The 24,040-nt window shown below is 36.9% G+C and overlaps 1 protein-coding gene across 9 annotated transcripts in view; it reads left to right on the forward strand.

Annotated features, from left to right (window-relative positions):
• The window catches only part of UTRN (utrophin), a 368,491-nt gene that overhangs the window by 312,065 nt on the left and 32,386 nt on the right, over window positions 1-24,040 (forward strand). For all 9 annotated transcript variants that reach the window (XM_051811059.1, XM_051811060.1, XM_051811062.1 and 6 more), the window contains 4 exons: window positions 5,422-5,507; window positions 13,227-13,384; window positions 15,731-15,897; window positions 18,319-18,430. In XM_051811059.1, coding sequence (XP_051667019.1) covers window positions 5,422-5,507; window positions 13,227-13,384; window positions 15,731-15,897; window positions 18,319-18,430 — 523 coding nt within the window. The remainder of the gene's footprint in view (window positions 1-5,421; window positions 5,508-13,226; window positions 13,385-15,730; window positions 15,898-18,318; window positions 18,431-24,040) is intronic.

Here is a 24,040-nt window from a genome sequence, read left to right on the forward strand (position 1 = left end):
AAGTATTTCTCGAATAGTGATAAAAATTCTTATACCTGGCATTGCCAAAGAGAGCTGTTACTTGTAGATTTATATGTTATCTTGGCTATGTTTGCTCACTTAATCAGTGCCAAATTCATAGCTTTTTGCTTTTTTTTCCTCTCAGAGGATTACATACCAGTTCTCCTATTTTTTGTGGATACTTTACTTTATTTTGGTTTTAGGGGAGCCAGAAGGAGAGAATAGAGTACATAGAACCATTTATCATTTATGTGCTGACTACTTATACTTTGAGATTTGAATATTACTGTTAAATATTGTGACATTTCTGTTAGTCGGACTCCTCATCATTACTGATGAAAAATTGGTGAGTCCATCAAATAATAACTGGGAGTTCTTCCTGCAGTTATTTTTATTTTGCAGAGTTCTGTATTGTGACTGAATAAACATATCACTTGCAAATAGAGCAGTAGATCAAGTGAGTTGCTTGACTTAAATGGTATTGGTAATTTAGAATAAGAGACTTAATAGTGTCAGAAAATTTTTTATAGTTACTGATTAGTTTGGGATTTTTTTTTTCAGACTGACCACAAATCTATTACCTTTGCTTCCTAACTTCAGTTAGAAGTCAGTTGTTTAATCTGTTCATATTTAAAATGCACCTAATAAGCAGAAAACCTTTCTTTCAATAACATTTCCTGTTTTTCCCATTTCACTTGATTATTATATTGAAAACTTAGTGTAGATAATTCTTTGAGCTGATGAAGTACTTTAATCTTTATTTAAACTTTGAAAAATGGAGGATGAAGGTTTACTGAGAGAAAATTACTTTTTACAGTGTGTTTCCTTGTTCCCCTTTCAAATTCACTCCAGGATGAAAAACAAAATGCTAAAAGACCAGGCACCAAACTTAAGCTGGATTTTTTTGGCTTTGTTTTTTGAATTGGCCTTCAGGGAAGAGCTAATTTGTGTCTTGGTATTTCCATTTTTTTATTGCATGAGTGCTACACATATACAATGTTTCAAATTGTTTAACTGCCTACAAAAGGCATCTGTTAGTCGCATGCTGTTAACCTGAGATTTAATTACAGATTCACAGATTAATAACAAACTGAGTAGTTTTCCAGACTTAACCTGCAGATGTCTTTGGCCCTTAAGCCCTTGGGCCCTTTTACTTCTTCAAGGACTCAAGGGTTGTTCCAGACAGCAACATCTGCCCTTATAAACATTTTCCAAACTTAAAGTTCTTTGTTTTGGCTAGACCAGAGATTTTTTAATTTTTTTTTTTTAAATACAATTAAAGATAAATATCTTACATATTTACAATGAGAGCTGTGAAAGAAATTGTTTGAATTGTTTGCTCTATAAAATCATTTGACTAGGCCTGTGTTTATAGCATCCAAAAACAATAGCTGATGATTATTCTTTTGGACTACATACTGTCAAATTTGCTAAAATATCCAGATGTCATTTATATAAAAAGGGCTGATACCTTTCAGTGCTAATGGAATAGCTTAACACTCCTAGAAATGAGATTTTTCTATATGTGCTAATTCTGGGTAATGACTCATTTCAATCAGAATTACCCATAAAGAAACTTCTACGTGCACTGTTTTTAAAATTTTATCATGTTTAGCTGACTTCCCACGTCTCAACTTTTAAATTTTCTTGTGTTTTTTTTTGTTTGTTTGTTTGTTTTGTTTTGTTTTGTTTTTGGTGTTAGGATACTTTTGATAATGCCTTCTTTTAAATTGAATTTCTTTGGTACATTAGTTTCGGAAGGCTATCTGTGGTATATATGCCGACATTTTCCATATGATCAAAACTGTCTTTCACGATTATTCTCTATGGCCCAATCTTTCTCTGAAGAATTACAGCTTTGTTATTTATCATTGCTCTGATACACCTGGCAGATTCTAACACCAGACTGAGTCTGATACACCTGGCATATTCTAACACCGGGCCGAGTTAATAACCCAGGCCTTATCAGAGTGTTCATTTCAGTAAAATCTGAACTTCTGAGGAATGAGAAGGATGAGATACCTGCTCAGTCAGCCTTAGCTTCATGCCCCAGTTTTGACAGTAGCTGATGGAAGTTTTCTGCATGTACTCTAATTGCATCCCCCGTGTTGATGATAGCTGTTTTGATTCATAGAGCACTCAGTGAGAAAAGCTTAGCAGGCTGTGATAGCAGGAAGAAGACTTTGGGAAGCATGCGGCTGTCTGTAGGGCAGGAAAATGTGGGTGATCAAGAGGAGGCACCTATGGGGACCGTCATTAATCTAACAGGCTGCCTTCTGTTGCTGGGCTATGTAGATAACTGATAGCTGCAGTCCTTGGTGGTCCTTAGTTGCAGTGTCAGTGTTGTCTAGGTGTGGTGGTTTGAAACTCCCAAGAATCCAATTTCTAAGTTCAAACCCCTCTCACAATTTGCCCCTGTGAGAGGGTTTAGTGATGGCATGGACTTGATATCTTCCTCACCTCATGTGGAGAGTTTTCAGACAAAACACAACTATTCGGTATTGGGGAAAGGGGAAAATATTTACAAAGGTTTATTTAGATACAAATATGTATTTACATTAAGTAAATTCCTCGTTTCCTTCAATAAAAGTCTAAGAAGAAAAGGGAAAAGTCTTTCTGTCACTCCTCAGGCCACAGTTCCTTCATTTCAGTTTTTTGTGACACTGGTTAGTGTCTTTCATTTCTCTAAGGCAGCAGATTTAAGTATGGCAGTCAGGATTTTTGTTCTTACTTTGTGGAAATTCCAACCCTGAACCTGATCCTTCTGGGGATTTTCCTTGGAGACCTTCACTTCTCTTGGGTTAGAGCATTTAAGGCAGCTTTCAGTTCAGTCTTACCAGAGCTCCTTTGCTCTGTCTCAGCTCGCCAGCATGGTAGCAGCAGTGGAGGGCAAGGCCACCTCCTCCGCATTCCATCTTGGTTCAGCTCTCAGGACGACTCTGAGTTTTTCAGCTCCTTTCTCTCTCTAGCTGCTGCTGCATTTTGGGACTCCCTAAGGGTTTGGAAGTTCACCCCTCTTCTTCAGGACGTCTCTGGGTTTTGAGAAAGTGATAGAGTCTTACCCCAAAACAGCCCTGTTGAGTTTTCCTCTGTTTTGTTGCCAGCTCTCCCTCCTGCAGGAACATCTCTGCGTCTTTCAGACGGCTTCACGTTATCTCATTGCTACTGACTATCTTTTGGCTTTTAGCCATCGCTGTCTCTGTTCAGGACTGCTCTGCTGCTGCTTTCAGTGTCTTCTGCTGCTGCTGACAGTAAGGAAACTCTTCCAGCTCTTGATTACAGGACCCAGTCCAGCTTTGACACTATACCAGGTCTCCTGTAGCCTCAGCTGGAGGCTGGGGGCCCTTGGCCCCCAGAGGGACTCACTGGCCCCTGCCTCCTCGTGGCTCAGATCATGGCTACCTACCTTCTAAACTGTCTTCACCACCTTCTCTTCCGTTTCTGCGGGTATATAATTTCCGTAGGGTGCATGTGGACTTTTGATTGGTCCAGTATTATCAGTGGGGCAAACCATTACTACCTCAGAGAAGAGGTTTTTCAAACCACCACACTAGGGCTTGAGAGCTCTTTGACAAGAGAAGTCTAAACTGTAGTGGACTTATCTTCATTCTCTAGTTTTCCTTGGTAGCACCTGGTGTTTTTATGCTATTGTTCCTCTTCCTCCAGGGACATAGGGTCCCTCTGGACTTCATATTGCTAATCTTGTTTTCTGTTGATTTTTCAGTGATCCTTATTCTTTGGAAAAATATTGCAGGCTTTGTAATTATTTGTATAATTTTCTGAGAAAATGCTTTTTGTGTGAAGAAAGTTTTTCACAGATCCTACAGTGATCTGCTGAAATCAAGAGAAGCTTGAAGCCTCCACATACCTGATGTGGAGAGCTAAAAGCCCTGATCTTTTAGCTGCAAAGTTTTTCTAAGTTTATGTCTTTAATAAACAAATGATGTAGTCAGTCCTGAGTTAAATCAAACCCAAATGAATGTTCAGCTTTTTTTATTTTTTTTGATGAATATAAGGTTAAAGCACAGACAACCCTACACAGGAAAGAATGGGTAAATACCTCTATGAAGGTGTAAAATGAACCATTTAGATGGTAAAATGTACCAGAATGATGTAGTGTCTGTAATTGAAAGAGGTAATGTGAAGCTAAGCTTGAATATATAAAATAGATGGCACTTTTCTGACATTCTGGAAAATTAGGTCCTGATTTTCCAACTAGGTCTTAAAAGTAATGGGTGTTTTTGATTTAATTTGGCAATAATTTCTCTGTACCACTGTTCCAGCTTGTGGAATGGAGAAGATAATGCTGTCTAGTCTTACTAGATTAGGTGATGGTTGTGAAGAAAAATGCATTAATATTGTAAGTTGGTTAGCTAATTTATCAAGAATCCAGGAATAAATTAATAATTTTGTATTCAGCACAACATTTGTGAAGTAAATCAGACAGCAGGCCATATGTTGAATGGATAGGATGAAAAGAGATATGTAACAACCACTCCCAAATTAATTAACGTATATATCACTTCTGTGTGACAGAAAGGACCAAAGTAATGTTTGACGTGATATTAAATTTAGTGTTATCTTACTTGTTGGTTAAGGAGCCAGCTAACCTTATGTGGCAATATGTGCAGTTTGACTACTATTATTATGACTTCTTTTTGCCACGTCTGATTTGAAGACAAATTCTGTCATGGTTTTTGACTTTTGAAAGAAAAAAAAAATTCATAAGAATATGTTTCTTCGCTGATATTTTGAACTTTAAAATTGTCCTTTTCCGTGTAACCTGGGTTTTTTGCTTTAGTATGTGTTTGAGCAGTGTTTGTCTTGCAGGCTTAACATTACTTGCTTTGGTACCCGCTTACCTGTTCTCAAGTTGCATTTTGAGTTTGGAGATACTTTGTTCATGTTGAACAAGATGAGCCTGAAATTACATTACTTAGAAAGAACAACAGCTCTGCATCGTTGAATTAGTGTATGTGGTTGCCTGTTTATGTCCTGATATTACATATATATCAGAGCATTTTAAACATAAAAGACAAAAATTAAGGGAAAAAAGAGAATGAATTGCTGTGATATGAAAACTTGGTTTTATTGCAGTCCTTTTGTTTCACACTGAGTAATAGGCTTTCCTGCTGTGTGTTCATGTATTTTTTCTGTGTATATCACATTATCAAATCACATTAAGAGCTTCACAGAGCTAATCATCTGGTCCTTTGGAATAATGTGTGTAAACTGCTTAGAAGGCAAGCTGAGCTTTTGTAAGGGAACAATTCTTAATGTGATTTGTAGTGGTTTGGGGTTTTATTTGAGATTTGAAGTATATTTGAAGTAGAAGTTACCAATATCTTTGTATTTTTAATAGACTTGAATTGGAGTGAAATAAAATTAAACTATTAAATTGTCTTATCTTTATAATTTCAGTGGCCGAACTGGAAAGATTCGAGTGCAGTCCCTGAAAATTGGCTTGATGTCTCTTTCTAAGGGCCTTCTGGAAGAGAAGTACAGATGTAAGGAAGTTTTACAAAATACTCTATATAACTAAGTCATGTACAATGACAACACATATTGCAGTGAAATTTGAAGTAAAATATTTTTCATGCCTGTACATGGCAGTTTTCTTGTGTGTAAGTAAAACAGAATTGTTGTCATTATCATCATTGACAATGGAGAAAGTAGGATTTATATCTTGATTGGAAAGTATTGATGTCAATTCTGCTTTGTCATAAGTCACAGTACTGCAGCCCCCAAAAGAAAAGGAGAACATAGCCATGTGGAAGCTAGGGAAGTATTATATTTGACCAATTCTGTTCTCTCTTGTGTGTGTGTGTATGTTTTGTTTAGGGAAAAATCAAGCAAGTCAGTACTGATTGCATCACATTTCTATGGCTGGTAAAGCAAGGAAATACATCAAAATCCAGTAATTGTATTTAGTAGTCCATGAGAAAGATGATCTGAACTCTGAAAATGGTTTTCTGATATATGTGCTTTCTGCCAAAATTGCACAATGAAAGTTTGAATTATGTTGATTTAAGGAACCTCACAAGCTTGAGAAATACTAAGCAGTATAAAAATATTTCACAAAAATAATTTCAGGAGCAGAGGAGAATTGAGTAACTTTGTGGCAAAACCCCCTGACAAATATAGAAAAAAAGATGAAGCATTATATTGGAGCATCCTATGTGATGGACATTTACATATTATGCACATTCATCTTAAAATTGTTGTTCTTTGCAGTATTTCCTTGGTTCATTTTGGAAACACATGAAAAATTTATAGAGAGTGAATTTGCTGCATGTACCTTTGAGCTCTGCAAAAATTTCTGCTTTCCTTAAGAACACTTGTGGGCAATCTTACAATCTTGGTTATTAACATTGAGCAAAAGTATGTGTCTTATGCATTGGGACATATTTTGACATTTGAATGGCATACTGAGACTTTGGGTTTTTTAGTTTCCTTATGTCATTTGACATATATTTGAATTATTCCATAACTGAAGAAGGTTGACGGACATACCTTTGTTCAGTAATGACAATTCAGGGAGTAATCTACCATTTAGTGTGAAATAAAAAGCTTTCCTAAAGTACAGGAGTCAGTTAGGTTGTGGATAACAAACTGATTACACTGTCAAAAGATGGTTTCAAAAAACTCCAAAACCTGAGAATAAACTTGCATGAAATTGCTATTGGTAATACATTAGTATGTTTACAGTTACCAAATGCAGGCACTGAAGTAGAACAAAGAAATTACTAGGTCTGATTAATTTTTGTGTTGTTGCTTTGTATTTAGTAGTAAAATAGAAGTCACAGCTGATTGTGGCTACAGATTTTACGTCATCTGTGTTAATAGCATGGACTATTTTTTCTGAATATTACTTTGAAAAGTCCTAAAAAAGTTAGTACAGAATAAGTCTCAGAAGACTTTTGTACCAAGTGATCATAACTTCAATCTGAAATACATCTGAAATTAAAGTAGTTGCTTGGGTTCTCGAAGCAGAGAATATTTTTGTTGTTGTAACTCCTATGATCAGGAGCTTTGATATATTTTTTTAGTTTCATTGTCCTTATGAACCTTAAGATTGTCACCAGAAAACCTCTTAAATCTGAAAAAAATTTTGCTAAAGAAGGAAGGACGTAACAGTGTTAGGTATTGGTTCTTGGCTTGCAGTGGCTTTGCAGTCAGTGTTTTGGGGTCCTCTGGCACCAGCTGTGTGCCAAAACCTAAGCTTTGGTGTGAGCTCTTTTGCTTCTTTTGATTTTGTCACACCCTACTAATCATCTCTTTGTGAGAGAAATTTTGTTTTATCTACTGAGGTTTCAGATCCTTAAGTGAAAACTGTGGTGGAAATCCTAAGTATTTTCAAGAAAGTCAGTGACCTGGAAGAAAGAGCAGGACCCCCAAACATGGGTGCTTAATACGAATTATCTGCCATCTGATTTTTTCCCTTTCTCAGACCAACTCCTGAAATTTGCTTCTCCTTTTGGCTATATTTCTTCTAACCATTTAGGAGGCGTTGGCAATTCCAGACTCCTCTGAGTGACAGTCATCATACAGCTGTGGTTGGAACCCTTAGCAGAGCACAGATTGTGCCTTAGATGTTGTAGCCTTGGAGAAGCTTAGAGTAGTTGGTAGTAAAATAGACAAGTTTGTTGTTTTAAAATCTTTTGGATGAACCCTTCACTCTTTTGTAAAACTGTTGAGCAGAATGTCTGCTCAGGTGTTCAGACTTCCTAGAGACCAGACTTTTGAGGCATAATTTCAGGACTGTTGAGACATTTGATTTTGTCATGGTTTAACCCCAGCCAGCAACCAAGCCCCGCACAGCCACTCACTCCCTCCTCCACCAGCAGGATCAAGGAGAGAACTGGAAGGGTAAGAGCTGGAAAACTCGTGGATTGAGATAAAGACTGTTTAATAGGGAAAGCTGTGCACACAAGCAAAGCAAAACAAGGAATTCATTCACTGTTTCCTATGGGCAGGCAGGTGTTCAACCATCTCCAGGAGAGCAGGGCCCCATCACATGTGACTGTTACTTCGGAAGACAAACACCATCACTCCAGATGTCCCCTCACTTCTTCCTTCTTCCCTCCACTGTATAGACTGAGCATGATATCATATGGTCTGGAATATCCCTTTGGTCAGTTTGGGTCACCTATCCCAGCTCTTGTCTTCTCCCTACTTCCTTGCCATTGTGACAATACGAAAAGCAGAAAAGGCCTTGGCTCTGTGTAAGCCCTGCTCAGTAATAACAAAAACATCTCATATTATCAGCCCTGTGTTCATCACAAATCAAAACACAGGCCCATACTAGCCACTGTGAAGAAAATTAACTCTAGCCCAGCTGAAACCAGCACAGGTTAATGAAATAATATAATAAATTGGCAGGGGACAGTAACTTCAGTTTACCAGTACAACTGACTTTCATCTTTCTCTTTTACTTTCTTTTGGAAATCAAACTTTTGTTCTTTTTTCTTTCTCTCATGTTAATCCCTTTTTTTTTGGTTTGGTTTGGTTTGGTTTTTTTGGTTTGTTTTAACAGCCACCTTCAGTCACATTTATTTTCATCAAAAATAAGAACTTTGTTAATTGTATGTTCATTTACAGTGTAGGTAGAATCTTTTCCCTTGTCACATTTTTAAAAAATTATTTGCCAGGGAAATTTCTGTGTCTTTTTTTTTTTTTAATTTAATTAAGCTGCTTTTTTAGGATTGTAGACTTCAGGGTTGACATGAGAATGGATCTTTAATTAAAAGTCCCAGTTACTAAAGCTGCAATTAAAGAATACCTATTCTTGGAAATGTTTAAGACGTGCTTAATTTCAAGCACGTCCCTGGGTGTTCCTGAGAATAAAAATGGACCTGCAAAAGTAATTCAGTTGTTGTGAGCTGCTTCACATCTGTTCTTGTAGGGCAAGGAATCTAGGGCTTCTTCTCTGTTATTGAGGCCAATGCCCTGGTCTGCTTGTATCCATGTTATGCTCTCCTTTCCCTTCTGACCAGGAGGGTCACTTGTGAGCTACATCAGAATGCATTTGTGTGCATTTCACTCTTACCTGGACTCATTTTTAATACCAAAAGCCCAAATTGGCAGCAGAAACAGAAAAAACCATATGAAGTTTTTCATTTTTTTATAGTGTGTGGATTTGTAGATTTTGAGTCATATGACCCAAATCAAATTAATAATCATTAAATTATTAATGAACAAAAACTGTATGACTTGAGATGAAAAAGAAGAGCTACTTGAGAAGTCTTATCTGCAAAGCATTTCAGTTTTCAAATGAGGTACAGCATCCTTGGAATGTGGTGGGAATTTTTAACTGTTAAGTTTATGTTGTTAATTTTCAAACCATTTGGAACTTGGTAGTTAAAAAAAAAAAAAGAAATTAGAATGTACGTTCTGTTTGTGACAATTCAACATAATATATATGTTGTGGACATCTTTCTACTATCTTATTATCGTTTTGGTAGGAATGTAACTTTTCAACATTTTCAAGTATCCCTTTCTATATCAACCATTAAGTACATTTTTTCAAGCTGTCCTGCTGAGTTGCAGCTTGAGTCCCACTGCTGTCATCCTCAAAATACTAGTGTGAGGCTGAATTTATTTAAGATTAACTGACTTCCTTTTTTCCTAGTATGTTTTTTTATATGACTCAGGTCTGAATAATCATTTCTCTGCTCCCTCAATCATTCTTCCTGTCCTTTGATAGAGTCCCTTATACAGTTTAACCTTAATGTCAATGTATTTTATGTTGAAACTCATTTAATATTTATGTGCATGTTAACAAACTCCATTTACAAGAGTTTATGGCTTTTATCATTGCTGGTGGGTGATTTATGGGGTCCCCTTTCCGACTGATGCAAGTATATTGTCCAGGTGGTCCCTGTCAGAGCTAAAACAGGCTGTTCTCCAATACATTTACCACTTGAGTTGCTCTTACCGTACCTCCTTTGCCAGGGAACAGTTCATGGGTTATTTGAAGTAGGTAGGCCAGATAGCAAGAGCATTCTCACTTTCTATACCTTTAGTTTAGGAGCCTCTGCTCCTGTGTGCCACACTAGAGGGGTTTGGGAAAAGAGGATACCATCCATAGCCTTGCATTTGGTTATGGCACTTGCTGGTGTTAAACAAATAAAACTCAAGTGGAGTGTTTTGGAGGAGTTTGAGTTCTTCAAAGGTATTTGCTGGTTTCCTCCTAGCTAATCACTCTGCCTATTACCCCTCCTGTCACACAGTTTTTCATCTATTTACCAGCTCCATAGTCAACTGAAGTTTTAGGGCTTAGGAAATTACTTCACCTGCCTCCCAGCTCAAGCAGTTAATGACTTGTTCTTCTTTTAATGCCTGTTTCCACTGTAGACTGATGCAAACAGAATAAGACAAACTTTTCTTTTTTTCCTTTTTTTTTTTTATACTATCAATTTTTTTAAGCTGACTCTTAAAAATTGAAAAACTATGCCGACCTAAGCTGAAGAAGCTAGCCAGGATCAGAGATTGCCAAGACAAGCCTGCAGCTGGATAGTACTAATTCTGTCACCACTGTTGTCTGTGGTGGTTTTTTTCCTCAACACTGAGTGGTGAAGATGCTGTAGCTGCTGTTTGACTAGGCAAGAAAGGGGTGAGAAAAATATGACAAACTCTAAAAATTATTTCAGCCATCTGGATTTTTATTTTGTGAAGATCCTTTCTTCTGCTTCCACCTCCTTTGAGAAGAAATAAAGTATGACCAGACTATCTGAAGCACGCTGACAAAACTTGACAGTTGTTCTAAATGAAGGACAAAACAATTTACGCAGTGTAATAAGAGTTACTCTTGAGTGTTTCTGAACAAAGCTTGTCTTTTTCTCAATCAGAAGTGCAGTCAGACTGAATTTTCAAATTTCATTTATTTATAATCTATTAATGATTGTTCTGGTGGGAAACATGAAAAAGTAGGGGAATAGTATAAATGGATTCTTTTTTCTTTTAAGATTACTTGAAGTTTTAATCCAAGCCAGCTACTGAGTGCAAAAGGACAATGTAAAAGCCAACTGGAACGAACATAAGAATTTAATTCCATTTCTTCTGTAATTTGTACCACTCACAGAATTTAAAAATATTTCTTTGATAAACTCAGCATTTAAGATGTTTTCAGGAAAGATGAATCTTGTGAATAAATGTTAATGTTCACAGCTATGGAGTTCATAAATCAAAATTATTGGCAGAAACATATTAAAAATTTTGGCCGAACACTTTAACAATTAAAATTATCCAATCTAAGAAATGTGTTAAGAAAGCACTTGAGAAATAATATCTGTGCTGCAGACGGGCCTGCCGGTTAAATTCAGTGCTTAACTGTGACTGTAGGTACAAGCAGTATCTTCCCTCCCAGTGCCTGTATCTGGAACAATTTTCTTTATCCCTTTCAGCATCCATTTTTTCCGTCGTTACAGTCATCCTGGTTCATCCGTTTATACTGCAGGGCTTGACACCTACCTTAAGAAAGTGGAATCAGTAAAGGGAAAGGACATGGAAGCAGACATGGTTATCCATGAAGAAAATGTGATTATTGTTAAGCTTGAGTTGTCTTTCTTGCTGCTGCTCTTGCTTTAAGCTATTTCACATGGCCAGTTGTGACTCGTGGTAACTTCTAGTCTCTCTTCAGAGCAAATGTGCTTCTGTCCCCAGCCAACTGAAGGATGGCATAGATTTTAGCATAAGATATGGATTTTTGAAATATTTCATTCTTCATAGAAATGTAAAATAGTTTGATTTAGAAGGAACCTTTAAAGGTCATCTGGACCAACCCCCTTGCAATAAGCAGGGTCATCTTCAACTAGATCAGGTTACTCAGAGCCCTCTCCATCCTGGCTGTGAATGTTCCCAGCGATAGAGCATCTACCATCTCTCTTGGCAACCTTTTCCAGTGTTTCACCACCCTCATTGTAGAAAATTTCTTCCTTATAACTAGTTTAAATCTTTTAGTTTAAAACCATTACCCCTTGTCCTATTGTGACAGGCCCTGCTAAAAAGGTTTGTCTCCAGCTTTCTTATAAACCCCCTTTGAGTACTGAAAAACTGCAATAAGGTCTCTCTGGAGTCTTCTCCAGGCTGAACAACTCCAACTCTCTCAGCCTTTCTTCAGAGGGATGGAATATCTCTCCTATGATCAGTTTTGTGGTCCTTCTCTGGACCTGCTCTAGCAGCTCCATGTCTTCCCTGTGCTGGGGACCCTAGAGCTGGAGTCAGCACTCCAGATGGGGTCTCACCAGAGCAGAGCATGCAGAATTACCTCCCTCAGCCTATTGGCTGCACTTCTTCTGATGCAACCCAGGATACGGTTGACCTTCTGGGCTGCGAGCACACCTTCTCAGCACACGTCCAGTTTTTCATCCACCAGGACCCCCAAGTCCTTCTTGGCAGAGCTGCTCTCAGTCCCTTCATCCCCCAACCTGTATTGGATACCCGGGGTTGCCCAGACTGAGGTGTAGCACCTTGCACTCAGCCTTGTACTTCGTAAGATACCCATGGGCCCACTTCTCAAGCTTGTCCAGGTCTTTCTGGATGGCATCCTGTCCTTCAGGATGCACCTGCATCCCTTCAACTGTACCACTCAGCTTGGTGTCATCTGCAGACTTGCTGAGGGTATGCTTGATCCCTTTGTCTGTGTCATTGATGAAGATATTAAATAGCACTTGTCCTCATACAGACTCCTGAAGGACGCCACTTGTCACTGATGCCCATTGGGACTCTGAACAATTGACCACTAACCTCTGGATGTGACCATCCAACCAATTCCTTATCTGCCCATCAAATCCATCTCTCTCCAGTTGAAAGAGAAGGATGTTGTGGGTGACCATGTCAAAGGCCTTACAGAAGTTCAGAGAGGTGACATCTGTAGCCCTTCCCTTGTCCGCTGATGTAGTCACTCTATTATAGAAGGCCAGGCAGGACTTTTTGCTGGTGAAGCTGTGCTGGCTGCCTCAAATCACCTTCCTGGGTACCATGTGCCATAAGAAGCTGTATAGTTTCATTCATTTGGCCTTATTTTTCTCATTTGTATGGTTACAAATGAAGAAAACATATTGAAAGTTATCAAGATTAAATTAAGGTAAGCTCCTGTAAATGGGTCTGTGGCCATGTAACTATGACTATAACAAAAATATTAAAAGCTCGAGCTGCAGCGTTACTGAATGAAAGGGGATGTATGTGGAAATGAAATGATACGATGCCTTTTTTTGATGTTGCAGACCTCTTCAAGGAGGTGGCTGGCCCTACAGAAATGTGTGATCAGAGGCAGCTGGGTCTTCTGCTTCACGATGCTATCCAGATTCCACGACAGCTTGGTGAAGTGGCAGCCTTTGGTGGGAGCAACATTGAACCCAGTGTGCGCAGCTGCTTCCAACAGGTAAGATAAAGACCTTCATGAGAAAAAAAAACCCTCTGGGAAGTCTAAAGATTCACTTGTACGTGATGTAAAAAGAAGAGAGGAATTTTAAAAACATCCCCTGAGTTTTGAACAGAAATGAATATGCCCCTGTAACTAAGTGTGGGAAGTTATTGTGAAAATGCGGCTGTAAAAGATGGTTTATGGTTTAGGACAGGATGAAACAAATTATGTTTAGCCAAACGAATATATAAATCTTTGTGATTTTGACAGTGTTTGCAGCTCTAAAAGCTGTTAAAAAATTTTGTAGCAGTCAATTACCCTGCTTTGCATTGTTCAAAGCAAACTAATACTGTGAGAACAACATGCTTTTCCCTGCTGGAACAAGACACAATCTCAACAGAACAAGAGAATGATGCTGGTAGTAATTTTTGACCTTATGAACCAGGAAATTATTTTACTGACAAAAGAGCTTTCACTTGCATGAAACTTCAAGCTTAGTCATTAATATATCATGAGCCTTTATGCAGCAGATCAGAATGGAATTAAGCTCTTGCATCCTGCTGTTCAGCCCCACACTACATGCCAGGGGTTAATGAGGCTGCAAGGATCATCTGTCTGTTTAAAGATGAGAATTAAAAACAGGATGTTGTAATGAAACACAACTAACTGACTTTGTCAAGGATGCCTAAAGCTCCAACTGTTTGCTATTGATAGCTATACTGCTTCTGTGTATTATTTCTGTGAAAGTGGCTGATTTGAACATCATCAGAAATTGTATGTGGATTAAAAATTCACTGTGGTGTGTATAAAATTAATGACTTGGATATTTTGGAGTTTATTGAATCAAACATTAAAGATTTTAGGGACCTTTTAGAGCATTTTTCTTTTGCCATTCTTTCATAGACATTTCTACTTTTTTGTCCAGTGCTTTGAAAAATGCAGTTGCACTAGCTTTTTTCAGAACTATTAGATTAATTTCTGGAGTCAGGTGATTAGAATTGGAAGTGTGTTTGTCCAGGTTATGAATAATTTAGTAGATACTTATGGAAGTTGATTTGACCCATTAACCATGTAAAACTTTCCCTTATGTTTTAACACTGCTGCTTCAGACAATAAGGGATGATGCTTGACATAGCTATAACTGGCCTTGAGTGGTTCAAGTCATACTGAAATATTCAGTTGTTCATTTGTTAGTGACAGACAGAGGAATGATCGTTAAGTCCCCATCTCCCATGCTATTCAATTATAGGTGAGGGGGTACTAGCAAGGTAGCATTTAAACACTTGATGTGTTATTACAGTTATACTGATAATGAGGTTGCACCCCTCATCTCACACAAATAGCTCAAGTTCAGTCTCTGGTAATTAAAAAAGCATAGACAAAATTTGCAATTGCATGACAGTTCTCAGCCAAGTATTTTCTTGGTGAGGAAAGAATGTGGGTTTTTTTCATGCTTCTCCCTTTTACTGGCAAAAATCAACTTGGACTATAAATAGTTTAAGAAGCCTAGGATTTCTTTCTGTCATGCATTACGATTTAAGAATAGTTTTCATTTTTAAGCTTTGTTTTTTTTACTTCCAGTGAGCTCAGAAATATGACCTCTGTTCTTATTGCTGACAAAGTTGATGAATAGAATACCTTTACAGCTAGGCTTCTCTAGTGGTTACAATTTAAAGAAAATGTAGAGACATGTTTGTTTGCTTTTTAAAACAATCACGTTAATACTTTAGCTCTGCTTTATTCTTGCAGCAATTGCCTATAAAATGGGAGATTTCTTTCTCATTAGTTACGTGCCTGCCTGTTTGCTATTTGTGTGTGTGTGTTTAGTGTGCTAACTAGAAAGAATACTGTGAGCTCCAAGCATAATAAAAAAATTACATGAGTCTAATGGCAAGCAATAGGCACATGCAAGCACTACTGACATTTAGCATTTTGTCATCGATCTTAACTCAAAAGTCAACCATGTCTTTAGCATGTCTGAGATGCAGAAAGTGCTTCCCTTTCATGCTCATACTTATTTTTCAAGTCCTTTCAGTTCAAAGACAGCTTTATAAGGGACTCTGTTACTCATTTATTATGTCCTCCACCTTTATTACTGTCTGTTTACTCTATCATAGCTGTTTTAGTCTCCTATAGTCTTACTGACTGACTTGTTTTCTTTATTTGCATGTTGATCAAGGTTATTTCTTGTGTCTTGTAAATGGTTTTGGATGAACCTGTCATGGAAAGGATTAACACAGGTTGTTGTTTGGTCTTCTTCCATAGAATTCTAAGGAAAATTTGCTTTTGGGTGTGTGCTGTTGTGTTGTTTTATTTTATTATTTATTCTTTTTTAATTTGAATGTGGGTTCTTTCTCTCCACAGAATCACAATAAGCCAGAAATAACTGTAAAGCAATTTATAGATTGGATGCGCTTAGAACCACAGTCTATGGTGTGGCTACCAGTTCTACACCGCGTGGCAGCTGCAGAAACAGCGAAACATCAGGCCAAGTGCAACATCTGTAAAGAGTGTCCAATTGTCGGATTTAGGTAAGAGAAGGGCAGTTAGGTACAGTGTTTCCCTGAAAATATCCACACTTTTAAGCCTTCCAACAAATGCAGTTTTTTCTGTCTGTTTTCCAGGGTTTTCCTGCTTTAAGATAGGATCTGTCACCTGTGGTGTGGCCTGAGCTAGCGCAGTTCTGGCTGCTGCAGTACCACTGTTAGACAGCCAGTGACTGACAGAGGTACAGGGCAGGCTGTCATCAGGTGTTTTTGTGTTGTTGGAGCCAATAGATAACAAATTAAATATGAATGCACATCATGGTTTTTGTAAGCACAAGGTCAAAAGGAGGTGATCAGTAAGAAAAAATGTGGACTGACTGTCTGCTCTCTTGCATAGGGCTTGGGAAACTAACTTATGCCAGGCAACATTAAACACCCTTCAACATTAGTCTTTCCTTGCTTAAAACAAACACTGATATGTTGCTGTGATGCAGCTTGCACAGTTCCTGTCTCAAGCATTGAACTTAATCTAACTTTCATCTGTTCAAAGAAAGGTGTGAATTGCAAAAGAAAAAAATTACATGGGGAATATTCTCTATGTTATTCTCCTAAACTGTAGTTGGTACCCTTAGTGAGTACTGTTACAACTAGCATGCATTTGTGAACTGATTATTCCCATGTGCAAAATGATGCAAAATATCCCCCAGAAAATCCCAGCAGGGGCTACAGCTAGAGCTAAGAATAACTGGATTTTTCCTCTACTGTGGTCATGGAGTCTAGTGTATTATTTAGGAAAAATATAATAGGTCTTTCTTGTAAGTGCTTCTAAGGTTTTTCTTCAGGTATCTTGGCAGATGAATAAGTTTGGTACCCCGTGCTTTCTATACTCCATCTTTCAGTCGTTTTACAGGATAATAATATGAATCCTGAGGTCAGATTCATCTCACCTAATTTTAGGCATGCTGGTTTTAGTCAATCTTACAAGACTGAGCTAGCAACCCTCTTTTTTGTCATTATAAATATAGATATGTATTTGCAAAAGTAATAAATCTGATCAAACTTTGTTGCCTGTCTTAAGAGGAGATGAAATTTCTTGAAGTGTTTTTATTTTTCTTTATTATTGCCTGAGGGAGCATAGAGTGACAAAGCTCCAGCTCAGATATGTTTTAGTTGTCTAAGTTGGGGATGATGAATCTTGTCTGTACTATGTGTAGAAGGAGGGTAGAGAGATAGAAAAGCAGGGAAAGGAAGACAAAGGAATGGGTCATTCTAAATAATTTCTATAATGAAGTTAGAGATCTGCAACAACAAAAGCCTCTAACATCTTAGCAGAAGGTAAATGTGGCCCTTTAATGCACAGGCTCTGAGTAAAAATTATAAACAGCTGCATCAGCATCCTTTAAAGTGAACCTTTACATTTATAGACACATATTCCCTTGCAAAACAAAACATAAAACTCAGCAGGGAAAAAAATGTGGATGGGTACTGAAAACGGCTCTCAGGAAGCAATTTAACTATTCAGTAGCTATTCAATTTGGTTAAGTTTGCTCATTTTAGTTTCATACCAATGATATAATCTCATCCAGTCAGAACAACCATACTATAAAAACAGTGGGGGGAATCTGGAATTGAATTGTTGCTTTAGTCTGCTCTGGTCTAAATAAATAAATCATGCTCCCGGTGACTACATTTAATACAAGGGATACTGTATAAGTTTGTTACTTTGTTTGTAAATAGTCTCTTAAAAAAAATACCAAAAGTAAATATATCATTGTAATTTTTTAAACTGAATTTTGTATTGTTTTTATAATTCATGAATTCTCAAGAATTTAATTTTCTGAAATGTGTTTGGAATTTCTGAGCATCAAAATTATTTACAAACACTTAAGCTAACTGTTCAGGGTAAAAGCATCTAAAAGCAAACCAGTCTGGCTTATAAAAGTTTTTTGAGATACCATCTGAACACTAAATAGAGGAAAAGAAAAACTAAAGCCAATATGGTTTAAAGTCAGTAAAAACTTGAAAATTATAAATTCTTCACAGTCCATCTATGAAGCTGATGCCCGTAAGATTTTCTGCTTCAAAGTGACTTAGGCAACACATGATTGACAATGGCTCTCTATATGGATATAGAGGCAGGAACTTTTAAACACTCAGTGAGGTGTGCAGTGTCAGGAGGTTCTGTGAAGTGGGTTAAGAGGGCTGCAGGTTTCCTGTGTTCCCGCACAGCTGCTGCAGTGGCACTGCAGTGGCCCCTGGGTCTGCAGCTGTGATGAGTGTTGGCTGTGCCACATCCTGGTCACACACACCCACACACTTCAAAGTTCTTTTGAAGCTAATCCCAACAAATTCACAGCGTTGCTGCTGAAAACCAGGTGACACCATTTCAGAGAGTAATTTGGTTTGTGAGGCTTAATTAGAAGTAGACTTAAGAATCTTTAATCACTATGTTTAATGTCCCCATAGGTATCGGAGCTTAAAACATTTCAACTATGATGTCTGTCAGAGCTGTTTCTTTTCTGGCCGTACAGCAAAGGGGCATAAATTGCATTATCCAATGGTGGAGTACTGTATACCTGTGAGTACTAATTTACTATTTCTAAGAGGTAACAATCATTATTTGAATTATTTGAGGTCTAAATTTTTTACGGAGTCTTTCGTCACTTCACTATTCTGCCAGGATTTCTTTTTCATATGTTTAGTAGGGCCTGTATTCCTACCTTTCTCTTTGGAAGGCATCAGGGACTTTGCTAGTGTTGCTGATTTTATGTGGACAGTATTTGGATTCTATAGAAATGGGTAGACATATCCAGCTGTGAGAGAACTTGAACTTCACTTTTTCTTTGTAAAAACAAAGCTTGAATATTAAATGTAATTATAGTACTTGTATACTTGCGTTTGCACACACACTGTAAGGGTGAGAACATGTCAGAGAAAAAGGACTCACTTCACTATTGCTATACCATAGGAAAAAATATTTATATTCTAGTAATGCACTTTAATATTTTTGGAGAGGTGTGTGATCTTCGCTTTCAGGTCCAACATTTTGCTTGCTTCATGAAAATGTGATTGGAAATATGTTGAGTTTCATTCTGCTGAGTTATTACTGTTGACAGGGATATTTAAAAATTGGTTTGTAGCTGAAAAAAATAGAATTGATAGTTTCTAACCAAAAATCTTCTAACCTCTGTGAGAGGTTTGCCTGCAGTAGCTAACACAAACTAATTTTAGAACACAGTATTTTCCTAATGGTGTTTCAAACACAATTTTCTATGGAGATTTCTAGGAGTCTTTCTTAGGTGGAGGAGTGGCTGGGTGGCTACATGCAAATAGCACTTTCACTTTTTTGTCATAGTTGTTTAAATTCAAGAATTTTAACTCAGAAATAAACTAATGGGATAACTGTTATGTTATCTATACAATAGTGCTGAAAGGTGTGTTTGCTCAGAAAAATTCAGACCAGAATGTAAATAGAGATTATTCAATAGAGCTGATTTCCAATAGTGTTAGAAGGTTCTTTGGGTTCTTAGAATAGCAAAAAGTCATTGAGTTACCTGACTGTCTTTTACTGTAGTTGTTGGACTTATTACCTGTGTTTTCCCTCTCTTTTACCTGGCTTGTGTCTTGTAACAGAATTCAAATTCTATGAAGTACTGTTTTCACTCCATTATAATCAGAAGAAAACATGAGTTATGTTAATTTATTTTCATTAATTCTGTATCCTAATGTTAGGATTTGATTGATAAATTGGCATGTCAGGCTATACTCTGAAGAATATTTTTTAAGTATGTTTGTTGTATTTTCAGCCAGTTTTAATATTTGTTGTGTTTAGTCACTGTTTTTTTTCTTCATGCCTTCTCTTTTCAGAAATCATTTTCTGGTTTATTTTGTACTGGTTTTGTGGTATGATATAGGGCCATTTTTTCCATTTTCCATTTTCTAACCCTCAAGATCTGGAGGTCTGTGAATAGACATCATTAAAAATATGGTGATACTGAGTTTTTACTTGCCTCCTTAGCCAACATAATTCAAAAATTTGAACATGTTTGGAATGTATTTTTCTTGGATTCATTTTTCATTTTCTCCTTATAATGTTCTCTCAAACCTTATCTGTAGCGGAACAGAAATATTTTTTGTTACTACCTAAAATATACTGAAAATTCAGAAATCAAAGTGTAAGGGGTATCGAAATAGATAATGCTGCTGGTCCGCAGGATAAAATGACCTTCCTGTTGAATCAGTCAAATACAGATTATATCTGGTATGAGGTATGGTACTATCCCTAGAATAGGATGGTATATTTCTGATGAATTCCAGGTTTTTTCCGAAGCAGCAGATTTGATATCTAAGAGAAAATTTCAGTTCTTGTTAAACACGTTCACGTTACATAACTGTGAACCATCTCATTTAAAACTAAAGACTGATGAACAGAAAAACATATTCTGGAAATGGCTGGAATCCTCTCTTGTCCGTGGGACTAGGGATGGCTTGTATTATAATGAAGGTTTCTGTTACTGCTACAGAAAGAATATAGTTTTAAAGCAATATTAAGTGTAAAATAAAGTAAGATGATTAGAGTGACTGAAGGAAGGCAAGTGTATAGGAGGTAAAGGAAGAAACTTGCGGCAGTTTTAAGTAGAGCAGAATAAAAGAAACGGCATTTAATTTAGGTGACGCGTAAAATTAGAGGTCCAGCACTGACCCCCATTAATTTGGAATCTGAATATGAGAGCTGGAATTTTACTGAGGTCCTGCTGTAAGTACACTCTGCTAGCTCCATTTCTGTAAAAAGAAATGACCCATTACATGAACAGACTTACATGCCTGTTAAACTTCCATAATCAGTACCCACATGCAATCTGTTTTAACTAATCTCATCTGCACTAGGTCAGGAATAAAGAATTGATTTCACAAAAAGAATTCAGTATTATTTATCCTTGCTGTTTGTTGGTTGGTGTGCTAATCTGTTGCTAAACTTGAATTCGTTTAATGTAATACAGTAGTCAAGAATTTCCAATTGGTAGAATAGCTTATATGTTTCAAATGAGTAATGCCTGAAAAATAGCATGGACCTAGGTCTGTGAAATAAAAGAAAACGTACCAAAGGCCAGTAAATTGTTTGGTAGAATCCATTATATTACAGTACAGATAGCCTGAAGAGTGCATCTACTCTACCTTTTCAACTAAATTTAAAAGCTGTTGATGTTAAAATGTTACTTTTTTGGCCAGTGTTGAAAAGCAGAGTACAAATGCATGAACTCATTAATAAACCTAGCTTCTCTTTCTTGCTGCTAATGCATATTAATACATTAATATCAAGAATACTAGCAATAAATAGGTAAGAAAATGCTTCCGTTAATTAAGCTGACATTTAGAACTGGAGCTTAGTCACAGGTGGAGGCAAGACCATTTAATTGTCTTCAGGTAAGTAGTTAAGTGTAGGGTATGAAGGGATTTTTCAGAAGCACAGTAACTTCTAATTAAATTTAAAATAATTTGGAGAATGGTTTAATGGAGAATCTGTTTTTAAAATTAAATTTACAAAGGGACAGTTCTCCATTTTAATGAGTTTTGTAATTTGCATTAGGTAATAATTGCTTCACAGTTTCAGAGTATGACCATTTACTCCACATAGCTATATGTATACTATCTGTAATGCCATTCAGCATTCTTCTTAACTTGCAATTTAGTTTTTTTTGATGCTGAAAATGCAAAAAAATTAATAATAATGACTTGAGTTATGTCTGGTTTTCTTTCACCCAGGATTTAGAGATGGGTGTAACAAGCAACTGAAAACATTACTCTCTCTTAAGCAATAGAAATACAAAGTTATTCTAGTTAGTATTCCACCTTTTTCATCTAGTCTTTCTCTGAAAAGATGGAGAAACAGGATTTTTAATGTAGAATTTTACACAGAGATGTGTAAGATGTAAGATTTTCCTAGCATCTAATTCAGGAATGCTCTTATGTAACTATCTACATGGTTTATTTTTAGCTGTTTTGGAACAGAAATCCTCTCAATAGTGTCACTTGTGTTATATTAAGGTGGCTTTCTGTACCAATGGATCTTTGAATTTCAGATGGAAATATTTACTGCATCAGTTTTAATTCTCCAAAAGAAAACTCTCTCTTTGTTTTCACTTTGCAAATCCTATATTCCACAGCAAGGAATATAAAAAAAGCTTTTCTGGAGTAATGTAAAAACATCAAATCACAGTTCTGAACATTTTCTCATTGCAAGTAGACTTATTTCCTTACCATAATGAAAGTATAATCAATTTTTGTAGTTCTGTGCCACTCACCTGGCGCAGCTCCTTATTTTAGGGAACTAATTTTTGGTAGCCTTTCTATACAAAACAATGGCAGCAAAGGTTAACCCTTTCATTTTCCAGATGACCAGAATTTTATTTCCCTGGAAGAGCTCAGAACACGATAGTCAAGACATCAGAAATTATTGGTTGAATGGTAGTTTACCCTAGAGTGAATTTTTTCCAGGCACAATACAGCTTATCTGAAATAGTGCCTGTTAAGACTTCTGCTCTAGATAAGTCATCTGAAAATTGAATTCCTACTGACATCCAGAGAAGACAGATACATTCCTGAACATCAAGCAGCCTCAGTGTTTTATAAACAACAAACTGACATAAGTCAGTGGTTTCATCTTGATATGCTTAGCAGTGCACCAGGCATGACACTTCACTGTTAACAAAATGGGATTGGAGCAATAAAGGAATAAGAAATTGTTTGGGCCTCCATTATTAATTTTTCTTTGAAAAAGAGAATAGTAATAAATAAATAACATTAAATGTATGTCTGTATTTTAAGTATTCTATATTATTTATTCACATGTGTTTCATATATTTGTTATAATTTTTATATTATATATTATTTAATTTAGAGCTCTCTAACTGCTTTATTACATTCTTGGTGATACTTTTTCCCAATGAAGGCTTGTTCTATTTCCAATATACTAAAAGTATACAGTGCTGCCTCCGTACAATCTTAAACATCCACTGGTCAGATTTTGTGACCAATACATCTGTTCTAGAGCAAGCAGCAGTCACAAGTATTGAGGCCATGTTACTGAGAACACAGCTGCACTGGGCAGGGCACGTCTCCAGGATGAAGGACCACCGTCTCCCTAAGATCCTGCTTTATGGTGAACTTGCCACTGGCTGCTGCAAGAGAGGAGCCCCGAAGAAAAGATACAAGGACTCCCTGAAACAACATCTCAGCCTTGGCCATATTGATCAACATAACTGGTCTACTCTGGCCTCCAATCGGGCGGCCTGGAGACACACCATCTATAACGCTGCTGATGCCTTTGAGAACACACGCAGGATCACTCTCGAGGAGAAAAGGCAACGCAGAAAGAATCATGTCTTGCAGAATATACCATCTAGGGAGTCTTTCTACTGTGCCTTTTGCAATCGGATATGTCTGTCACGTATTGGCCTCATAAGCCACCAGCGTGCCTGTAACAAATGTGGATAGAGCCTTCCCAAATCTTCGTTCGCGAAGCCTAGCCATGATGATGATGATGATGATGAAAAGTATACAGAAACTATTTTTTTAGCTTATGTATGAAAAACATGTTTCAGCATAGTCATTTTTTTCCACTGCTTTCCATGAAATCCCAGTTCTTAAATTTGCGTTGGATTATAAGAAATTTTATCTGGTATTCATTTGTTACTTATGATTCCATTTATGCCTGGCTGGTATATTGAAGAGTGCTAATGCCAGTTTGTTAGTTGTTACATATTTTCTTCTTGAGACCTTCTGGTACAGGTGTTTTTTTAGTTATTTATGTGTGGCAGCCATGGATCTTATATGTTCCTTCTTTTCCTTCCTGAACTTTGTCTTGCTCTAAGAACTGAGATTTTAAATTGAGTTTGAAAGCATGGTCCTTTGGCTGAATGTTCAGTGAAGAAAAGGATTTTTTCTTTGCTTTTGAAGTTCTGAAACAATGGTGGTATTTGTGCTATTGATTTATGTGGAAGTAGTCAAGATGTCAGGATGTAAGAAAATGTGCAGAGTACCTGTTTATTTTAATTTAGAAGATAGATTTTACACAGCAGTGCCTGGCTATTGATTTTTGAAAGGAAAATGTTATAGTACCTTGACATGATTTTGGATTGGATTGTATAATGTGGTTATATGCAAAAATAAGTAGAAGAAATATTTTGAA

This window comes from Manacus candei, unplaced genomic scaffold (genome assembly GCF_025592945.1).
Source record: "Manacus candei isolate 608988 ecotype Guabito, Panama unplaced genomic scaffold, ASM2559294v1 h1tg000081l, whole genome shotgun sequence".
NCBI lineage: Eukaryota > Metazoa > Chordata > Aves > Passeriformes > Pipridae > Manacus > Manacus candei.